The 21,731-nt window shown below is 44.5% G+C and overlaps 1 protein-coding gene across 4 annotated transcripts in view; it reads right to left on the bottom strand.

Moving 5' to 3' along the window:
• Positions 1-21,731, bottom strand: part of ACACA (acetyl-CoA carboxylase alpha) — a 125,403-nt gene that overhangs the window by 84,014 nt on the left and 19,658 nt on the right. For 3 of the 4 annotated variants that reach the window (XM_086624379.1, XM_086624376.1, XM_086624377.1), the window contains exons 11-27: positions 20,080-20,241; positions 19,631-19,794; positions 18,646-18,796; positions 18,018-18,121; positions 17,304-17,385; positions 15,986-16,131; positions 14,986-15,136; positions 13,547-13,681; positions 12,492-12,638; positions 11,895-12,083; positions 11,209-11,309; positions 10,540-10,628; positions 9,020-9,144; positions 4,401-4,514; positions 2,748-2,861; positions 2,010-2,099; positions 1,419-1,537 (exon numbers count right to left, since the gene is read on the bottom strand). In XM_086624379.1, the coding sequence (XP_086480505.1) occupies positions 1,419-1,537; positions 2,010-2,099; positions 2,748-2,861; positions 4,401-4,514; positions 9,020-9,144; positions 10,540-10,628; positions 11,209-11,309; positions 11,895-12,083; positions 12,492-12,638; positions 13,547-13,681; positions 14,986-15,136; positions 15,986-16,131; positions 17,304-17,385; positions 18,018-18,121; positions 18,646-18,796; positions 19,631-19,794; positions 20,080-20,241 (2,183 nt within the window). Of the gene's footprint in view, positions 1-1,406; positions 1,538-2,009; positions 2,100-2,747; positions 2,862-4,400; positions 4,515-9,019; positions 9,145-10,539; positions 10,629-11,208; positions 11,310-11,894; positions 12,084-12,491; positions 12,639-13,546; positions 13,682-14,985; positions 15,137-15,985; positions 16,132-17,303; positions 17,386-18,017; positions 18,122-18,645; positions 18,797-19,630; positions 19,795-20,079; positions 20,242-21,731 lie in introns of all 4 variants that reach the window. The other variant, XM_086624378.1, reaches the window with a different exon arrangement.

Below are 21,731 nucleotides of genomic sequence, written 5' to 3'. Positions count from 1 at the left end.
GAATTCAGCATGAAGGGAAGAGGAGATTTCAGGACAAAGCAGCTGTTCCCCAAGCAGGTAACAGCTCTCCTCTTTCAGCTGACCTTGCCCAGTTAAGCTCGTGCACAGTTACAGAGCAGTGGTCAGCAGGGGCAGGCCAAACAACCCCCAAGCAACAGAGGTAACTGAGACCCACAGAGAGAAGAAATGGAGAAAGAACGGGGGTGGGGGGGAGAATATTATAAATGGGTACTAAAAATAGTATGCAATTATTTACAAATATTCTAGAAATGTAGGAAACAGATGAGACCAAATGCATGTCCCATTTGTATCGCGAGTGTTTTGTGCTGCTTGTTGAGGACAGTCATTCATTCCCAGCAAACCAGATTCTGAAAACCATTTCATAAAACGTACTGATGGATTCTCAATGAAGCGAGACTGGACCTCGTTGCCCAGCCCCACCAAAAATAAGATAAGGAAAAAGATGTTTGGAAACAAAGGAGAAAAATAGCGCTGGTACCACGGTGCCAAACCAGCACAGACCAACAGTGGCACCCGGCGGCCACGGAGACTCACTGCGCCGCTTGGCTCCAGCACGCTCTGCTGCCTGGGACAAAAGTGAAATAGCATCTAAAATATCCTCCTGAGTTCCTGCTGCCAGGGAAAAAAACATGGGAACTCACTAACCTGATGGGTGCTGAAGAAGTTCTAATAATTAAGTTAATTTTTTTGTTTTTTAAATGATCTTAGCACACACTAGTTGATGTGACCCCGCTTCTGCGAGACAGGGCAGCGAGCAGTTGATGCTTTTGGTTGCAGTCATGAGAAATACGTTCTGAGAAACGCTGGCTGAAAACCAAAATATGTCAACTCTAGCATTTCTCTACAAAATACATTCATACATGCATCTTGGTCTTCTCAGTTAAAAAAAAATCCCATGCTAGAAAAGCTTTCACCTTATCCAGTACAGCCAGGTCTGCCAGTAGAGCCCATCCCAGACAGTTACGAAGGGCTGGCAGGGCAGCGCTGCAGGAGGGGACAGACCGTTCGACTGTTTACGAAAATTCTGAGTAACTGATTATTCTGTCTGGAATTACATCTTTCGGAAGGCTCAGGATTCAGCTAGAAGTGAAATTCTAGAGGAAAGTTACTACAAAAGCTGAACTTAAAAAAAAAAAAATCAGAAAATACCTGAAAACTGTATCATATTTAAATTAATCCAAACTGCAGAAACCATTACCCACAGCTCCTGAGGTTTTAAACAGAAGGAACTGGGTAATGTTTTATTTTAACAGTTTTATTCTAAATAATTTGCACTTATTTGAGGCACTGGGACTCTCCCTTTCTCCACCAATTCTATTGCGAGTTTTCTTTGCCAGGATAGGATGTAGCCCCTCGTAAACCTCCGATTCCAAAGGCACCTGAACACGTGATCTGACCTGTTCGGATGGGAGGTAGGTAGCATGAACTGGAACTCCACCACACAAGTGTTATCCTTCAGCTGGCGATGCTGGACGCTGTTTAACTCATAGGCAATATAAGCCCTTCGAACGTACACCTGGTTAGAGAGAAACTTCATCAGCTTAACTGTGCTAAGAAAGCAGAAAGAGAGAAAAAAGACAAATAATACACCAGAGACTTCAAAAATATTAAAAACCAAACAGATACCTCCAAATTAATATCTAGATAGACCTCTAATTCAACCAGAACTTAAAAGTTTTTCTTTGAGAAAGGCCAGTCTGGCAAAGTACAACCATCAGCACAAGGCACATAGGACAGGTTGACCAAGTTCTCTAACAGCAGCTTCGCTTTCAATCCTTTCAACCATCTAGATCTTCTTCAAGCAAAGAAGATAACTTGAATCTGAAATTTCAGTCAACTATGCATATTAATGCTGTTAAATGCCAGACTCCAAGAATGCCAGATTCCACACAGCCTACAGCTGTCTTAATCTTGCAGGGTAACAGGGCTCAAAACAAAAACCACAGAAAAATTACAAATATTTATTTTGTCAATGGGAATTAACTTACCTCCAAAGCTGCCATTCTTACCACCTGGTTACTGTGGTAGAAAAAGTTGGGTAGCACATCAAAGATGGACGTCTCAGACAAAATGAGTTTCTAGAAGAGATCACATGAAGCTGAGTTTTAAAAGAGAATTTTGTGTCTTGCAATCAGGGTCAGGCAAAAAAGCAAAAACCTCCAATCAAGCCTAACCCGTTCTGATTTCCATGCTTTTCCTGTTGTTCATCAAGGATTATGACCTTTTTATAGTGAATCTTAGAATATGTCAAGTTGGAAGGGACTCAGAAGGTTCACCGAGTCCAACACCCGGCTCTCTGCAGGACTACCTAGAACTAAACCGTATGACTCGGAGCATCGTCCAGACGCTCCATGAACTCTGACAGGCTGCACGCCATGGGGAGCCCGTTCCAGTGACTGACCACCCTCCCAGTGAAGAACCTTTCCCTAATATCCAGTCTGAATTTCCCCTGACACAGCTTCATCCCATTTCCTCACGTCCTATCGCTGGTCACCACAGAAATCAGCACCTGCCCCTTCATTTTGACCCTTGAGGAAGTTGTAGACTGCGATGAGGTCATTCTGATATCAGTGTAGGAATGAAAACAAAGATGAGGGGGAAGGTAGAAACCAGAACAATACAATTTAAAGCCTCAAGGACCTTGGGACTACAGGTGAGGTTTAATACAGGAAGATAAAAACCAGTGGGAAGAAGCAGGGAAACAAGGAGAGAAGTCTGGTAGATACCTGCAGGTTCTCAATGCAGAACTGGTGTCCATACATGTCAATCGCGGACAGGAAGATGGACTCCACCTGGTTGTGACGCAGCTCATAGGATGGCAAATGGGAAGCAATGAGAACCTGGTAAACAGCAAACACAAGGAGCTCAGTGAAGGGAGCTGTGCTGGGCCATCGGCAGGAGGTTGTCACCTCCAAGGCAGCAACAGTCTGCTCCATCCCAGAAGAGGTGACTGGTTTCTCCTGTGAATTCTGTGGCACCTGGGTGATGCTGCAAACTCTCTCCCCTCCCCAGCCTCATTTGTGTACTTGCTCGGTTTGTATTATTGGCAATTCCCCACGGAGAAAAGGAACAGCTTCAATCAAGTTCCATCAGTGCATGTGATTTCGCACCGCAGAGCTGCCAGTCCTGGGGATTGCCTGACCGGCTGTTAATTGGAAAGCAGATCTGGCAGGCAGCAGCTGTGGGGAGGCCAGCAACGGAGACCGCCCTTCCCAGCTTCCGAGCAGAGGAAGCAAGAGACACTGGTGCCAGGTATTAAATGCCCAACATGAAAGATACAGAGATAGGAAAGGGAAGCAGCTTGCAGGGGAAAATGAAGTGAAAGAGCAACATAAAGACATACACAAGGACTGCAGCACCATCCCCAGCACGCTGCTGAGAGGTTCAATAACTGAATGGTTCAAGGACACAGACACAATCCTGAAGGAAACATGAGGTCACTGAGCAGCCTCAAACGCCCCATTCATTTTCAACAGTCAAGCTCTGAAATAAAGGGAGAGATGCCCAAAGTGTCAGCTTTCCTGCTGAAGACTTTTAGAATGGAGATAAGGGCTGCGGAGTGAGAGGAGTGATCAGACTACAGGGCTAGCATTACCGTGAAACAATCACGCCCTCTCACTCCTTCCTGGCTACAGACTAACTGCCAAAGAGGAAGATCACAACAATATCCAGGTGGTTATCTGGCATTCAAATTATTACCTGTACTAGACTCTTGGAATTGACAGCATCAAGAGTTTTTCCAATTATTTTCAGCTCAAAAAGAAACCGACAAAACACAACTCAAAAGCTGGAAGAAACCCTGCAAAAGACCAACACAACCCTCTGCAATAATTCCTTAGCAGTTGCAAGGAACATCTGGTTCTTGTGTAAATTTCTCTGCACACGCTGATTCGCAGGGGTAAGGTGCTGATGAACCTGGACAGCACGTCATGGCTGTTTTCTGTACAGCTGCCTGCACGTTCCAGGCAGCCTGTGCTTGTCAGGTTCACAGATTATAAAGCCAGAAGGAACCACAGTGACCAGGTATTTCAACTTCCTCCATCACACAAACCATAGGCTACTCTGAATTAACTCCTATTTAGCCAGGCAAAACTTTTTGGAGGAGCAGAGACAAAGGAACGTAATCTTAACTTCAAATTTTACAGTGATGGGGAATCCACTGCCATCTTTGGTAGGCTGTCACAATAGTTAATCATTGGTTAATCAGCTTCATTGTTAAGGCGCTGCTCACAGTAATCTACTCTTCACATTTGCATAGCAATCAAAATAAGCATCAAGAAATATAGACTTTCCAAAAGAGCGAGCTCCGTATGATCCGATCGGCAGCGGCGCAGTGTCTCTGCAGGGACCAGCCTGGATGGGTAACCACGCTCCCCTACCTGCCGCGCTCGCAGGGCCACTTTGGCGTTGGTCGTCTTGCTGAGCTGGGTCAGCTCCGTCAGAATATTAATCAGCTCGTCTGTCAAGGTGGGGTCACGGCCACATAGCTGGTCCTAAAAACAAAGAGAACTGAAAATGTTTAGAACAGAGGGAAACCATCTTCTGTCCTCCTACGGAAGAGCTCAGATCTGAAATACATACACACGTGCAGCCAGGTGCTGGGCCACTTCATCCCTGCAGGTCCCCATCTAAATCATTCTGTAATTCTGTGCCGACAAGGGCACGAGTGTTAGGCTTTCAATAATTTTACACATCTAAATAAAGCTACAGAAGAAAGAAGGGACTGGCACCATTACCCATTTTCTTTTTTGTAGCATGTGTTTTGGCATCTAAACACATGAGAAATATGGACTTGTCAAAGAGACTCAAGCAAGATGTTTTCCCAGTACTCAATTTCAGCTTTGTACCAGAAGTCTCCTCTAGCAGCAATACAAAATTCAGAGCATTTAATTGCAGTGAAATGCCTTGCGTAGCACGCAAAGATTAGCAAACTTTCACCACAAAAGGTCACTAAACAGGAGGAGTCTAACTGCCTGAAGTCCACTTAAAAAACTACCTCAAAACAAACAAAAAACCCAAACCCACAACTCCACAACCACAAAACAACCACACGCTTTGTACAGCTTCAGCAACACCACAAAAAAAAAAAAAAGATCTTGTCACTCCTCTAACGAGGCATGTGTTTCCTACCACAGTACAGGACGGACTCCGTAACATTTCTCCTAACCAGAGAATCCCAGTTCCGAGGAAGCTCACTACCTTACTTTACTGTCTAAATTGGTGGGAAGAAACAAGAAAACCCAACAGCATAATTTTCCATGTTAACCCTGTTTCAAAACTCTTTTGGATTCAGCCATTCAAAAAACCCCACAAACAGTAAAGGCTTCAATCTGGTTTGTTTTCTGAACACAAGTAGTGCACTCGTACACACACTTTTTTCCAAAAATAGTTTCAATTCCCATGAGTAATCCCACAGTCTTCCACTACTCACGCTGGCTTGGCAGCCTCTTCCCTCCCACTCCCGCAGCTGGAAACCCTCCAGGAGCCTCTCATGTGTCTTCTATAGAGCACTGAGCAGCTTTTCTCTTGGTAAATGCATCATAGGAGGAAAACGTGAGATGAAACAGGGACTTGCGAGAGGAAAGAGAGCAGCTGCCTTCAAGTTCTAAGAGATTTTAAACACACACAGTCCAGAAAAGGCCCTTTGAAGATCCAAGAAATAAAAAGGAAAAAAGGGGAACCTCTGCGCAGCAGGTTAGATTGATAAGACTGCCAGGGAAAATAAAGTAAAAAACAAACCCCAAATCATTTAAGTCCCATAGACTGACTAACAAATACCAGCCCATACTACAGGTGATTCCAAAGCTAAATAGCTTTTCTCCCACATTGCTCTTGATCCCTTTCTGTCCAGCAACACTCAAGCACGACATCATCTCTAGGAATGACGGCACGTACCTCTCAGGGAGAGAGACCACAGTCAAATCACTCTTATCAAAAACATCTTGAGCTACTAACTCTTTCTAGATTGTTGTCCCTTGCTCACCAGTCTTGGGCCAGCAAACATTACGATGATTGCCCCCAAAGAAAGTTCTGCAAATTTATCCACTCCAGGTCACTGTGTGAATCCACAGCGAATAATTCAAGAACCACCTTCACTGCATTTGAAGTACAAACTCCTGAGTGTTGTAACGTTACTGCTCAAGGTTGCAAATATCCAACAGGACACAGGACATCTGCCATGTCACGAGCGATTCCGCCCAGTTAAGGCCAGGATGAGCGTACAACAGGCAGTCAAGCGCAAAAAAATGAACGTACAACTTGATGACCTTTGAGGTCCCTTCCAACCCTAACCACTCCATGATCCTATGAACTTCAAATCACACTATGTCAACAAATACGTGAAGGATGAAGCAGTTCCCACCCTGGCTAAACGCCTGCTGGCTAAAAAAGGCGAATGATGGCAGCGTAGCACTGTTACTAAAGCCATCCTCAGAGCCACTTGTTAACAAGGGATTCCCGGGGATACACCGACAACCGCCACAAAAGCGTCGCGGCATGACGTTGGCCCTTGGAGGACAAACTTAAACCATCCCATAAAAATAGCTTGGCAACCCATAAAACACCACCGCCTTCATCACGATCACACCCAACGTGCCACGTTGTCCCTCAGGCACGAAGAAAGAGGAATGATGGTCTTTCGGTTAACGGTGCGACCTGCGCCATGGCAGTTCTGGCAAACTGGGATGTCGGCCTCTACTTGAGCAGAAATAACTGGGAGTTGTGGGAAGAGTGACTGCACAGGAAGGGAAATGGAGAACTCTCTGCTATTCATAGGATCATAGAATGGTCAGGGCTGGAAGGGACCTTCAAAGGTCATCTAGTCCAACCCCCCTGCAAGGAACAGGGATATCTCCAACTAGATCAGGTTGCTCAGGGCCTCGTCCAACCCGGCCTTGAACTTCTCCAGGGATGGAGCATCCACCACCTCTCTGGGCAACCTGTTCCAGTGTTCTACAACTCTCATGGTAAAAAATTTTTTCCTAATATCCAACCTGAATCTACCTCCCTCTATTTTAAACCCATTACCCCTTGTCCTATCACAACAGACCCTCCTGAACAGCCTCTCCCCATCTTTCTTGTAGGCCCCCTTGAGGTACTGGAAGACCAGTATTCCCCTGCACACCCCTCGCTCCCTTGGACACCATGCCGGCCAACGCGAGGACACAGCACGGCTCTGCCGCCATGGCACGGCTCCGCCGCCACGGCACGGCGGCGAAAAGCCAGACACAAAAGTTTCAGTCCCATTCCAGCACGGAACAATCAGGGTGACAACAACAAAAGGAAGCGGGTAGCCGGCACGGCGCTGGCTGGCGAAGGCAGCGAGCAAAGCCGCGCTCTGCCGAGGCCACCGCCGCCCCGGCACCCCCCGTAATTACACACTTGAGTGACCGGACTCCGAAGAAAATTGAAGGCCTGAGCTGCGAACAGCTGCCATTTTCTCTCTCCATCACGCCGGCATGATTACTTGAGAAATGAACAGCCCCGGCTCAAAGCTACTCCAGAATTCTCCGAGGAAATACGGCTCCGTGTTCAAATAATGAGATTCTTAAGGCAAGCGTTACTTACAATCACACCGCGCACCAAACAGGGAAAGGAAAGGAAAAAAAAAAGAGGGGGGGGGAAAAGGAGAGCCAGGGAGAAAGAATGCCAGGGTCCTTATACCTCACAAATTAGAATTTAACAAACCCAGCCTCAGCTTTGGACAATTATGACTCTTTTTCTGCTTTTGAGAGTTATTTTGTGCATGGCTACCTTGGACATGTTTTTGGCAGTAACAGACCACACCATGTTTGTTAAAAAAAAAAGGGAGGGAGGGAGGGAGAGATAGTATGGTAATTAGCCTCTTAAAAAGCAGGATACCCAACTCTAGTTTGCTGAAAATCATGTCGTAGCTAAATTCATCCTGCCTTGAGGAAAGTGGGCATTCATCCTGCTTCAAAGCATTATGTGGGACAGATGATTTTTTTTGAGGCTTTTTAGGAAACAGGAAAAAAAGAGAAAGGAGTCAGTTGTTGGTTTTAATTATTTTTCCTGGGAATGTAATTTACAGGGAGTTTTACCCATCAGAGTGGGACTGAAGTTAATGAGAACTGAGATTTTTCATGGAGTAACAAGCCAGAAGAACGTAAGAAGGGTGGAATCCATGTCTGTCCAAGAGGAATTCCAACCTCAAGAGATTCCCCATCCCTTTGCAAGCCCTGTGGACAGCTGCACACCATGCCAAGGGTCAGAGGCTTGATCTGGAGCGACCAGCTTTGTGCTGAGATATTAAGTCCTAGTCAGATTCCATCATGCAGTCCAGAGCACAGCCAGTTTGAAAGCACCACTGCAGACACAAGATAAGACTTTCTGGGATTATAACCAGGAAGAAGCCAAGAGAGCCACTGCCAAACCTGTAAGACCAAACTATGGCTCACCAAGAAAGAGCACGTGAAACCCCTTTAGGGCTTCCATATGGGCTGGCTAATGCCATTTACTACCAGAAAGTCACCCTCATTAGTAATGAAGGACCATAAAAACGTTGCTAATATAGTATTATTACCACAAAAAAATCATCTGCTTCTTACATTGGTAAGATGCTTTGCTTTCCAAGCAACTCTAGTTTGAGTACCATGAGCTATATAAAGACAGGACCTCGCCAAGACCCCTGAAGATGAAGCAGCAAACTAAACCAAGTATAAAGTGACAGTAACTGAAAGCTGGCCTCTAGCACCCTCCCAATGTAGGAGTAAAGTCTGCATTCTTATCTCCCACAGGTGCTCACAGATCACTTGCATCATTAGCCTTCATTGCATTCTGGTAAGCAATCAAGGCAGGACAGTCATGAGCTGAACAGCATGTCCCAGGTCTCCTCTAACGCTAAGAACACGTGAAGAAACTCCACATTGCCCAGAAGGCTCGCATCTTTGAGGGTAAGAGCTGTCAATTCAGTACCTTTCAACACATGAAAGATACAACTGCAAGAAGCAAATGTCCAGACCACCAAAAGACAACTTACAATGAGCATCGTAACAAGCAGGTTCTTCTTGGTGACCTGAGCATGTGAGAAGATGTAGTTCAACACAGCATTCATATCACTTTTATTCTCTTCTCGAAGGGTAAAGACACACTTGTCATAGTGACCTGCAATAAGAAATGCACATTTTTTTTCCAATCTCCACACCTCTGTGTCAAGGAATGTAAGTTACTACATGTGTCTTTATTTTTCTACATGTATGTTTTGACAATCTACTTTGTCTGTCCACACAATCAGTTCTGGGAAGGAAGTATTTCCACCCATCCCCAACTGGGAACTTTAATTTAAGCATCCTACTCTTACTAAAACAGTTCCAATACCAAATGCCTCCTTTGTGAGCAACACAAGGAAAGAAATGGTGAGCTCAGTTTTTCATTCAAATAACAACCAGAGTAAAATAAGAGCAAAAAGACTTGCACCATCCTCTACTACCAGCAAATTGAAGTGGAAATGAATCTGCAGTACCATTAGGCTGGTGCAGGTACTGGAGCAGGACAAAAGAAAAGTAGAGTGAAAGCTGAACTACCTGGAAGAACTAGAGTCTTAAAAATAGCTAGTCCTTCATTGCCATCTTGTGCCTGGACACAGCAGTGCAATGTATTTATTTCAATTCTCAGTTTCAGGTTGAGGTTTGTTCTTATGAACAGGAAACGGCTTCCTGGTATTTCACAGCAGGTGCAAATAATTCAGTGTCTTTATTTTTGTTTACTGCACATGATTTTCTTACTACAGAATTTAATAAACAGGCAAGTGAATTTAATGAATAGCATAATGGATTTAATTTTTTTTTTTCTGATTTATTTTTCTGCAGATGCTCAGAAATCAGGAAATAAAAACCGAGCTTCTAATATGAACCTTCTACATGTGGAATACCCAAGTGGGGGAACTTTCCACCGGTGGGCCACTGCTGACAGCGAGGGAACGCAAAGGAGAACTGTGTCATCTCTGATCTAGAATAAGCAGAGACCACACAGACTGGCTGAGCCTCAGCGAGCTCAGTAACAGATCAGAAATGGCAACACAAAGAAATTTGTAACTCCGTGAGTCTGTCCCTTTACTCCAAGTCACAAAAAAGTCCTCACTTAAAGGATCACAAACCCATACAGGAGCTATTCTTTTGGAGATTTACAGGGAAAAAGAGCATTCCTACACCAAAAAGAGACCAGAGGCATATTATGACTTGCAAACTGTGGGTAAGATGGCACAGGATGTAGGAGATGATGGATATACCAACAGTGGAAAACCAGCAGAACAGACAGCTTCAGAGTGGAGTTTGTCATTTGCTCGTTCTAAGCATTATGAGCACTTTTATCACAAAAGCTCCAGCTGGACATAAGCTCCTCTACAAAACCCAGGACCTGACAGCCAGACCTTTAAAAGAAAAACCTGTGTAGCTTAGCTTCACCACAGCCTGCTCTTCCTTGAAGGGGGTCCATGTGGACCTTCTGGGACCAAACGTGGCTCTTTCAGGAATCAAATCCTTGATGCGCTTAGAGACTCACCATGCTGAAACTGAGTCTCCACCTTCAGGTACTGACGGAGCAGATCCATCACCACGGCTTTCATGTGACCCCGAATACCACTTCGGTACCTGCAGAAGCAAGTCAGTCAAACCTGGCACTGAGTGAGACGGGCACGGCCCTCCTGAAACCTTCCAAGTCTTAACACTTAACACGAGTGACAGAATAAGCCTGTTTGCTCATGGAAAGCAGCGTACCTGGTTCTGAAAACCCCAGTTGTTATGTGAACACACAACCCCTGCCATTACTGTTGTGGGGTAGCATGGCTCATGTTTTGCATCAAAACACCCTTTTTCTTCTAGAAATACCCAAAAAGTCTAAGCACTGCAAGGCACGACACACCAGCGGCTTGATGAAATGGTCAAGATGCAATGAGTGTCAGGACACAAGTTAAATCTTTCTTTCATATGGCAAAGGGAGAAAGAGGAAAGGTCTGCACATGTGCTTCACACAAGCAGCCAGGAGCCACCTGCACAAAGCCCCTCACTGTTGACCACCCTGAAGGAAGCATGCAGGCTTATTCCTAGTGATTTAAGACTCTTTAGTGTCATAAACCCATTTGGAATCAAGGCAAGAAGGCTCAGCTCTTTCAAGCAGCAGCAAAAAAAAAAAAATAAAAGGAATTAGAGGACACCCCTGAAAATGGCTCACCTCTGAACAAGCTGCACAATGCTCTGGGTGTTCATGAAAAAGACTTCACGCTCTGATTTGCGGTTCAAGGTGGCTGCGTGGCTATCCAAGATATTGGCAATCTGAAAGAGAGCAATCACATGACAATCCCAGACCTGGATGGGACAATCCGGCTGAACAACCAGCAGAGAAGCTGAGACCTTCCAGATAGAGCAGACAAGAGCTCCAGCAGACTCCAGCAAAGGCCAAAACCTTAAACTGCTAAGGAAGTTAATGACCTGACGATGATACAAGAATCAATGCACAATATTGTATACTGGAGAAATCATCTTCCAACATCTCATTACCTGATCAGGCCTCCCTTAGCTGCAATCCCTCTTTTTTAAAGGTTACGTTGACACTAGAAATTGCACTGCAGCATATGGACCAGGCAAAAGCAAATAAATAAATGCCCACAAGGTCACTGAAATGATCAAACTGCTTCCAAACTGCCTGTTTAAAGCTATACCGAGCAGGGAACACCTACCCTTCTGCACAGGTACAGGAGGCAAGCCTTTAAGCTCAAATGATACAGGTGAGTATCTTTCATCATGAAGATCCCATGTTCACCTTTCAGGTCCAACTAACATCTAGACAATTTAAAGGAACTTTCTCTCTGCCTCAATGCAAACCAATTTTTATTCCTCTATATAAGTGTGGCTGATCACCTGTTGGCTGGGAAACTGGCAAAGGACTGATGTGATGTTGCTGGCATATTGGGCCATCTCCTTCTTGATGGACTTCTCTACATTGGGTGGGATCCGTCCAGAAACACTGGTCATGATGTCCTGAAGTTCCAGCAGAGGCAGAGATGGATCTCTCAGTGTCTTCATTAGTCGCTCAACCCAGCCTTTCACCTAGAGAGAGGTAAGTCCGTGTGAAGGCAAACACGAAGAGAAGAACAAGCAGCAAGAAGGAAGAAAAGGAAAGGCTTTTCATTGAGGTCTTCATAGAACTACAGAATGGTTTGGGTTGGAAGGGACCTTAAAGATCACCTAGTTCCAACTCCCCTGTCATGGGCAGGGACACCTTCCCCTAGACTCGTCGTCTTTGTTTTGAGGGCCACAGGTGAGACTCTCTCATCTTACTCTCTGGTGAGACTGACTACAAAGAAGTCTAAGACAGACAACCAAATCAAGCTGGCACTAGCACAGTAGTGCTGCCCTGACTCTTGGTCCTCTGGCTGGCACATGCAAATTGCCCAGCCTTACCTTGAACTAAAAGAATATTTGCACTCTCGCTCTGAAACCAGAAGTAACCAGTACCTTGCTGCTGAAGTAGGGCTCTGGCAGGCAGTATCCATTCATCACATTGACCAGGTTATCTAGGACATAGTGGAAGATGCGATGGAGTTTCTCGCCTCGAAGTGCTGTGCTCTGGATCTGCGGCAAGGCACCCGTGTGCAGCTCAGCCTGGAAACACAACGAACAGCACAGTCTCACTAAACCTCCTGCACGGCATCAGCCATGGTGGTAACATCCAGTTACTCTCGACTGGAGGCTCAGTTTTAACTTGGAAGAATTCCCAGAATGGAAAATATACGCGGTTGAAAGACAAGAGTCATGAGCTGGGTCTCCAACAGTTCTACGTTGCATACACCCACAAAATAAGCTTCCAGCCTCTCTCCCAAATACCTTACAGTCATCGATCTCATTGTTTGGATCCAGCATGACCAAAAGTCTCAAAGAAAAGCACACAAAAAGCCAACAGTTTGGTGCTGACAATCGCTTTCCATCCCCTGCATGATAATGTCCCACAATTTTCAACTAGCTATTGCTAAAGGAACAACAGATTGTCTTCCACCACCAACAACTACATCACATCCTACCATCCCTAAATGAATATACCCCTTCGCCTTTCACCTTAAAAAAGATCCATGTCCTACGTTCTTTTTTTGTGTTTCCAGATTTGCTACAAATGCTTTCGCAGGGCCAGACACTTTGGAGTTGAGATATCAACTCCTGTCCTCCCAAAGAGGGTCACTTAAAAGAAGAACACGTGATAAAAAGAAGTTAAATAAACTCACACAGGAATAAAGCAGATAGAAAAGTCTGGCCAACCTCCTATATCCTAGACAGCCCTGTACCCACAACAGTACGGAGGTAAGAAGAGAACAAGAATGGTACATAAGCTTAGCTTGAATCAGAGAAAGGGACAATAATCTGAGTCCTAATCCTCATCTGAGACAAAGAAAGTGGCAATTCCAGTACAATGCACAAATCTGAAATCGGTTCAGTACACTGGACCATCTCTTACCACTCTGAACACCACTGCCCTGTTAAAAACGCAGCAAACATCTGTGCCTCCTGCAGCTTCTCACCTGCTGAACCCTGCTGGGATCATCCAGCTGGAGCTTGGCAATCACACAGCCTGGATCCAAGACTGCCCCTGGGCGTTTGACATAATGGATGCAGCCCGATTCTCCTGCTGTTAGCGTCATCACCATTTTCATCACCTGTAGCAAGGAAAACAGGTTACACCGACAGCTTCCACGTTCCCCAAATGGTTCCAGTTTTGGGAGCCAGCAACCACTGTCCTACCACAGACAAACTAACCTGCACAAGCACTTTTGTGTTCAGGCTTTCTCAAAGGCTTAAAAGCACACACATTGGGAACAAAACCTCGGATGCTAAAGTGAGTGGTAGAACAAAATAACTGGCCACAAATTCCAGCAGGAAGCCACCCTCAGGATCCACACTGCTTGGACCACAGGTACTCAAGAAGGTCCCACATTCAACACAACGAACAAAGCAGATACAATTTACTGTTGCAGCTGCTGCACTCTAAAGGCTGGAAGTGGGAGAGCCACTCTCAAAATCTACAGCAACATATTCACTTTCAGCAGAGGGAACTGGGATTCCTTTCTAGAGGTCACAGGTCTCAGATCGCTCTTCGCAGAGATGCTTCCTTACATCAACCATGGAAACTCCTGCCTCTGGAGCAGAAGGGTTGGGTATGGGGTGGACACAGCCTAGTTTTACCATTGCTATACTGTACACAACTGGGAACACAGGAATTGAGTAGGTGGTTCTCTCTTAGCCACGGCTCTGTTGCAGCGTAAAAGCACTTACATAAAACATCTCAATCTCTGGCTTGATATTTTTCTCCTACACATTGTCCCCAACTGGTTTAATTGCCCCTCTGTCAACATACACCCTCCCCTCCCTCAAATCTGTTTTGAGCCATGCACTCCCACACAACCTCTCATGCTTTCCTCACAGTGATGCAGAAATTGTTCATCCTCCTCCTCTCTAAGAGTTAAGTAACTTCCAAGGGAGAAGGGAGGAGTGACACTTAACTCATTCGATCAACCTGATAAATGATCAGGTAATCAGAGAAGTCTTTTTGTTACTCAATCCTGGCATCTAACTCTGCTTCTGAGTCTGTACTAGTACTAAGTAGTGGTCTACAAGTAGAAGACCTTCTTCACTACAGCTAGAAAACACAGCACACATGGATCTCCCTCTCTCTTGGTATCACAGCAAGATGATAATCATGCTCTCACTGCTGAGAAATTTTGCTTATCACTTGGTATACAGTCATTAACACTCAAATTTCAGCTGTTAAGTAATTTCTTCCCCACATCATCACTCTGACTGTTGATTCCTGCATTAGTCCAGGTCAAACCAGACAAAATTTGGAAGGGAAATACTGTGAATTATCCGTCATGCTCAATTCTCAGTTCCAAAGCATTCAACTTCCCCCTGCCTGGGCAAATTCAACATCTGCAGCCAATTCAGCTCTTTGAGACTCTTTTACCTCTATTTCTGCAAAGCACTGGCCCGCAAACACGTGTCCCCCATCCTCCACCACATACTGGATAAGCTTCCCAGCCGAAGGCGAGCGCAGAATGGAGGGATCATTCTCCTTTTCAAACACACAGGTCTTGTTACCTATAGTGATGCGATACCTAGGAAAGAACAGGACAAATCACTGCAACAGAATTTCTCGTGGAAAGCATGGGAAGGGGAAAATCCATTCTCTCTTTCCCTATTCTACTTCAAAACAAAACTAAACAAAAACACCTCAAGCAGCTTTCCTGAGCTGAACAGTACGGCCCTGCATATGAAAGTTCATAGAATCATGGAATGGTTGGGGTTGGAAGGGACCTCAAAGATCATCTAGTTCCAACCCTCCTGCCATGGGCAGGGACGCCTTCCTCTACATCACGTTGCTCAAAGCCTCAAAAGAGTAGGATGCACCCATGGAGCACACAAAGGTTGAGATTTCACAGTATTTTCCAACCCAGAAAGTTTCCCAAACTCTGCCTGTACTCCTGATCATTCACTACATTTGTCACCGAAAAGAAACCAGCAGAGGGGGGCAGTGGTTCACATTCCAGAAGCTGGAGCTTTCCTGACATTATGGTTATGATCCCTGTGGGAAATTCTGGGGGAATGCACTGAAATAGTAAGTCTTGTATCTATTTCTAAGGCACCTGTGGAGTTTCAAGGATTTTAAAAAGATTTTAATATTCTGGTTTTTTTGTTTTGTTTTTTTTTAAATAATCCAAAAAGGCACTTTTAAAGAACCAGCAGGAAAACACGGACTCCACATTGGTACACATTTCTTCTAACAGTAGCCAAGATCTGTTCTTCAGTTGAAGGCAACTTCTCCCTTTCAACTCACCCATAATACATCTAGTAACCTCTTCCTAGAACAGAATTCCATTCCCAGCTGATCTTTGGGAGGCATAAAGTTACAAGCACATCTAATTTTTGTATGTAAATGTTAAACATTAATCTTTACAGGTTGCTACCTGTCCACTTCTTCTTTCATGTAGGTAGTATAGCTGCTACCATCATAAGACAGGAGCAGCCCCCCATCACTCAGTCGGTGCACGTCAACTTCCACACATGAGCTGTTCATGATGACCACGTAGGAATTGGGAGACTGTCGGGTCACCTGCAGATCCACAACAACGGTACGTATCACATGAAACAAACACAGCACTGATAGTGCCCTTCTTGCCACAACATACACAGTTTTCCAAGCACTGAAACAGTAGGAATTAAAGGGGAACTGAGCCATCTGTTTTCATGTTAGATGGAAAAAACAACGGAAAAAAACTTGGGATCACAAAGCCAATTGTTTAGCAGTAAAGAGATGCCAGAACTAATGCTGTCCATGAACCTCGATCTAATCTTCTCACACTTCTGCATTAATTGTACAGGTTTGATTACACAACCGTACACCCGATCTACATACAAGTCACAGTCGTGTACTAAAATTGCATAATAAATTAGATAACTTGAAATAAAAAAGGAAAAAAAAAAAAAGAGAGATTGTCTTATAAAGCAGCTAAAGCCCTCTCTGGGAAAAGGGATCCTATCACGGTCTCTGCCACAAAGTTCCTGTCTGAAGCTGGGTAAATCACTTAACCCATACTTCAGCTGCTGTTCAGTGCCTCTGTTTCTCATCAAAGGGGTGCCAAGATAAAATCATGGAGGTGCAGGGGTGCAGTGTACTTATAGCTGCAAAAAAAAGGTATATGGTCACGTCATTAAAAACTTCACCATATTAAATTTGCCTGAGGAAGCTAATTAAGATTGCACAGGCAATCTTAAGTCTCATTATTTCCTAACTTTTGCATGCTTGGTTTTGCAACCTTTAAACAGTATTTCTAACACTGTTTTTTTGCAAACAGCAAAGAAAAAGCAACACTAAAGGGAAAAATTGCTACAAACTCTGTCATGCTGATGAAACCAGGCTCAAACACCCAACAGAGTAGATCTATATATTCAGAAACATGAATTGAAAGTTTTGGTCAACCAACAGGCAGTAATCTTTGCCTCTAACAAAGTATTCTTCACCATATGCAGAGCATTTCTTGACTCCAAGAGTTCAAAATGTTTGCAGAGATACACAGAGATATTGCAGTGGAAAGACGTGATGGAGTATTAGCACAAGGGAGACTGCACTGATTTCTTAATCCCACTAAAGCAGAGAAATTAAACCCTGCACAGATTTAATTCTAATAATTACATGTATTACAAAGATTAAGCCAGAGCAGCACACAAACAGACATTTTCAACTAAAAGTGGCGAGAGGATGAGCTTCCACACTGTGCATCGTACCTTCAGCACATACTTCCGTCCTTCATAGATGAGTTCCACATCCACGGTGTTTAGCAGGGTATGAGCAGGCAGGACCTGGCCCCTTGAAAGAGAAGTACAAAACGAAACTTGCCTTCCAGAAGCCACCAAATGGCTATCAGGGGCCCAAGCAGGTTCAAAGATGCATGCAAGAATTTGGAAAGCACTGTTAAGAACGGATCTGCCTGGATCATACCAGGTTCAGCCTGATGGAATGTTACGACTAGTTTCCCTACAGTGCCTGCTCTACTTTAAAGCCAGCAGGAGCAGAGATGGTTTTCTAAGTACTAGCAAGAAACATTCAAGTTGGAAAATTATGTACAATCTGGAAAATTACATCAATCCCCAAAACAGGAGGAAGATGGTATTTGGTGATTCAAGACTCCCTAAAGTTGCCCTGGAAGTGTACAGAAAGAGAAAGAACTCCACATTTCTGAGCAATTTCTTGGGAGCTTCTGCCAAAACTGCCAGAAGCCAAACCAATCTGTGCAAACAGCAGGGGATATTTTGGGGAGATGCACAGGTATGTGCCAGTTTTCTTAGGCCAGTATATAAACATTTCCTGGGGCCCCAGAACAGTCAGTGGTAACAAGCTCGATGCATTTCTGGTTTGTAGCGTACTTGAACAAACCTTGTAAATCAAAACCAATCACTCTCCGCTTATCAGCTAGCTACCAGACCAGTTTGCAATTTTACCTTTCTAGAGAGTGCAGGAAGTTTGAGACACTGTTTCGGAAGCTCACATCAGCCACATGCAGAGCTCCACACACCACTCCCAGCATGGTATCAGGCCTTTCAGCCTAGGAAGAAAAAAGCACATAAGAGAGTCACATCTCCCTCAGCTTCAGCCCATTCTGACTTGAAGAATCAACAGTCTCAGCTCTATTTTTGCCTCAAGAACAAGCTCTCTTTTAAATTAAGTTAGTGTAGCATCCATGCAAACACTACGCAGAAGCAATTACATCTGTAACTCCTTAAAAGAAAACCACCATTTCAATCTTCCGGGACCAAATCTTGAGGCACCACCTACGTTTCCACTATCATCTGTCCCGAACTGCAAGCCAAAATACTAGCCTTAATTCACAAATACACTAAGATGCTTTTTTGGTCAACTTCAAGATCACCTTTCCCTGACACGGATGACCTGGGATGTGGATACAAATAAAAATTAAGGCCAGTGAAAACGTTTATTCATAAAGTAGTAAGTGGAAATTAACTACTCCTAAGCCCTTGTCCTCTTTCAAGCAGCAGGTACCAAGCCTGCCCCTCCAGCCCCTTCCCCTCCTCACTCCAATTTGCAGTCCTGTAAAGCAAGCAGCTGCACCTGAACTTTCTCAGCAATCAGCCGATCCAACCAGCCCGTGTCAATGCGGTTCTGCTGGAAGCTTTCCGTTTCCAACAGTTTAATCAAGTACTCAACAGTGGTGCGGAAATCCCCTCGGATGGACAGCTCCTTCAAAGCCACTACCATATTTCTGAAAGAAAAAAGAACACCTATTATCTATCCCATACTCACGGTAATGTGCAAGCTGGTAACTCTAGATAGTTCCCCATGAGCTGTTGAGAAAAAGCAGGCCGAAAATAAAAGCAGAAGAGCATGTGCACTGGAGCAAGATCCTATATGACATGCTTGGGAATGAAAGATCATCGATTTTCTTCAATCTGCTGCTGGTGTGAACAAGAGTAGCTCAGCCAGCACCAGCTGTAAGACCAGGAGTTCCCACCGTTCTCATAATCTAAGCACCCATCACATGTCAGAAGTATACATAAGACAGACAGACGTGGTCTCCATCCCACTTAGGATGGAACAGAGGGAAGGCTCTGGATGAAAAACAGCAGGGATGACAGGTCAGACAGTCCTGTCTTACAACTAGATACTTTTAATGTTCCACATCACATAAGGACACTCAGTGGTTTATAAACCATTATAAGGCACCGGCACAACAAGTCATCATTGTTTTTCCTGTCAGAAGCTTTCCACCTGAGTGCTTTCCAAGAGGGCCTTCAACACACAAACCTCATGGTAGATACATCAGAGCTCAGTGGCAGGTAGACATGGCAGGAATGAAACAGAAAGGAGAAAAATAAAGAGAAGTAAGCATGAAATGTAGAAATGCAGGTGCAACACAGTTGGAAATGCAAAGCAAAACAGGATGAGAAGTGTGACCACGATGTGGAAAAACAAGGTAAAGGGAGGGGAACTTCTCTTAAAACTTCTACAAGTAAGAAGTCTTGTTTTATCTATGGCACTTTGGACCAAACAGGACCAAAAGAAGCAACTTCCAAGGTTCTGCCACTATTCTACTTACGAGATGGCTTCTTCACGATTTTCTCCCCAAGAGAAGCAGTGACCAAACTGAGAATCGGCAAACTCATGAAGCCCTCCTGCAGCAGCAACACTGAAATAGCCCCAGACATTTTTATTGCTGCGGAAATTCAGCTCCTGAACCGTACCAGAACTGGGCTTAAATCCCTGTAACGACAGACAGACACTGCTATACGTTCTAAAGAAAAAGTAAATAATCCCAAATTAGGGAAGAATTAGAGTTCTGAAGGCCACTGCAACACGATACACACAGAAACACGTTCAGGCTGTGTCTAACTAGAGCCTACAGAACCATCAGCTAAGTGAGGTAAGGGAGGAATCTCTTAAAATTTGCTGTCAAATTTCTCAGGATCAGCAGCAAGGATTGAACCTGGGTGTAAAGTCTACTGTTATGGGAGTGTGATCAGCAACTACAGAACCTAAACCACTCACCTCATCAGGATTCTCACTGGTGATACGTGCAGCAATAACATGACCACGTGGACAGGGCACGTGGGCTGAATTCTCAAAATCAATAGAGGCATCTCCCCACGGAGAAACACCATACATCACTCGGATATCCTTGATCCTGTGGAGGGGAATCCCCATGGCAATCTAAGGAAAAATAATAATAATAAAAATAATAAAAGAAACCACCACTAAGTAAGTAAGACAGAAGGCCTCCAACTGGTTATAGGAAACTGAAATTTTGCAAATACAAACTGCAGAGAGGATAACCTGCAGAACTGGCTGCTGGCTGTATCCTCATGGATTAAAGTCCTACTTGTTCTGTGCATTAGCTGGGATTTTTCTTACAGCTACAGTTCAAAAAGGTCAGGCTTTAGCTTAACCATTTATTTCAGGTGTCTATTAGCCAGGCACCAACAGAAAAAGACCAAACTGGTTACAATATCAATGCATTGTATGAAATAGTAACTAGCATCAGCAATATAGCCTCCTGACAAAATGAAGATGATCCTGCTCCTGAGCAGCCTACAAGACATTATGGTTCAACTGTTTGTTTCCTCTACCATCTATCCAATAAACTTCAAAACAAAAACACCACGGAGAAGAAAGAAACTACAAAGAAAGCAAGAGGGTAAGAATGGGAGGGTTGAGAAACTGGAAGGAGAAAAGCACCTAGAGCCTCTAACGGGGTGTAAGACAACGAAGGAAAGAGGACTGTGGCATTCATCCGCCGGTGGAAAAGATGGGGGCTGAGAAGAGGCATGGCAGCACACAGGGAGTTTGATGGGGATGCACGAGGGACAGATGAGCCACAACACATGGAACAAATGCTTGCTACAGGACCTGTGAAGGATTCCCTCATTACTTTGGGGATCAGAACAACAAAAAGCCTACTCATTCACATAAGGCATAGCTGTCACCCACTGTCATCTCCTTCCCTTGAAAAAAGCAACACATCAAGACAAATTCTTGGTCACTTGGCCACATCTATTCAAATACCCAATTATTAGGCAGAAATTGCATTTTGTAGAAAGGCTAAGGAGCAGTGACCTCAGGAGAAGGCAGCATCTGCGATGAGTGAGGGGCTTCGAGAGGTAGAAATAATTGCTCTGGAAGTCAGAAACTGCTCACCAAAATTAAAAAGATCCAAGTCACTTTCCTGAACTTCAAACAGCTGCTGAACTTGCTCACAGATGAAAAAGTCAATTGTCTGTTCTTTTTTTCCCCTCCTTCTGTCATTAGAAACTCTGGGAAGAGGCTGCTGTCCCTTGGAGGCAGAGTGGGCGACACGCTGCTCCAAACTGGCACAGCATTTGATCGCACTGCTAGCCTCCGAAGCCAACTCATTCCACACTGTCATTTCAGAGCCTGAAGTCGAACTACTCACAGCTGAAGCTTGTTGAGACAGGCTTTTTTACACACCACCTTTCCTTAAATCACTTTTCCTACCTCCACGTTTTATTTTATGTTTTATATCTTTTTATATTTTCCTACCTCTAATGCTTCCCTTCCTGCTCCTTTTAACTGAAGGTCTACCTGAGCAGTCCACGAGAAACAACTGAAAAATAACCTCTCTTTGCTTTCCAAGTCAGAAAGAGCCAAACAACAGAGCTACAATTCAGTGAAACAGTCATAAG

The sequence above is a fragment of the Tauraco erythrolophus genome, chromosome 21, assembly GCF_009769465.1.
Source record: "Tauraco erythrolophus isolate bTauEry1 chromosome 21, bTauEry1.pri, whole genome shotgun sequence".
Lineage (NCBI taxonomy): Eukaryota > Metazoa > Chordata > Aves > Musophagiformes > Musophagidae > Tauraco > Tauraco erythrolophus.
Note: the sequence above shows the minus strand (reverse complement) of the source record. Positions and strands in the feature narration are given on the sequence as shown.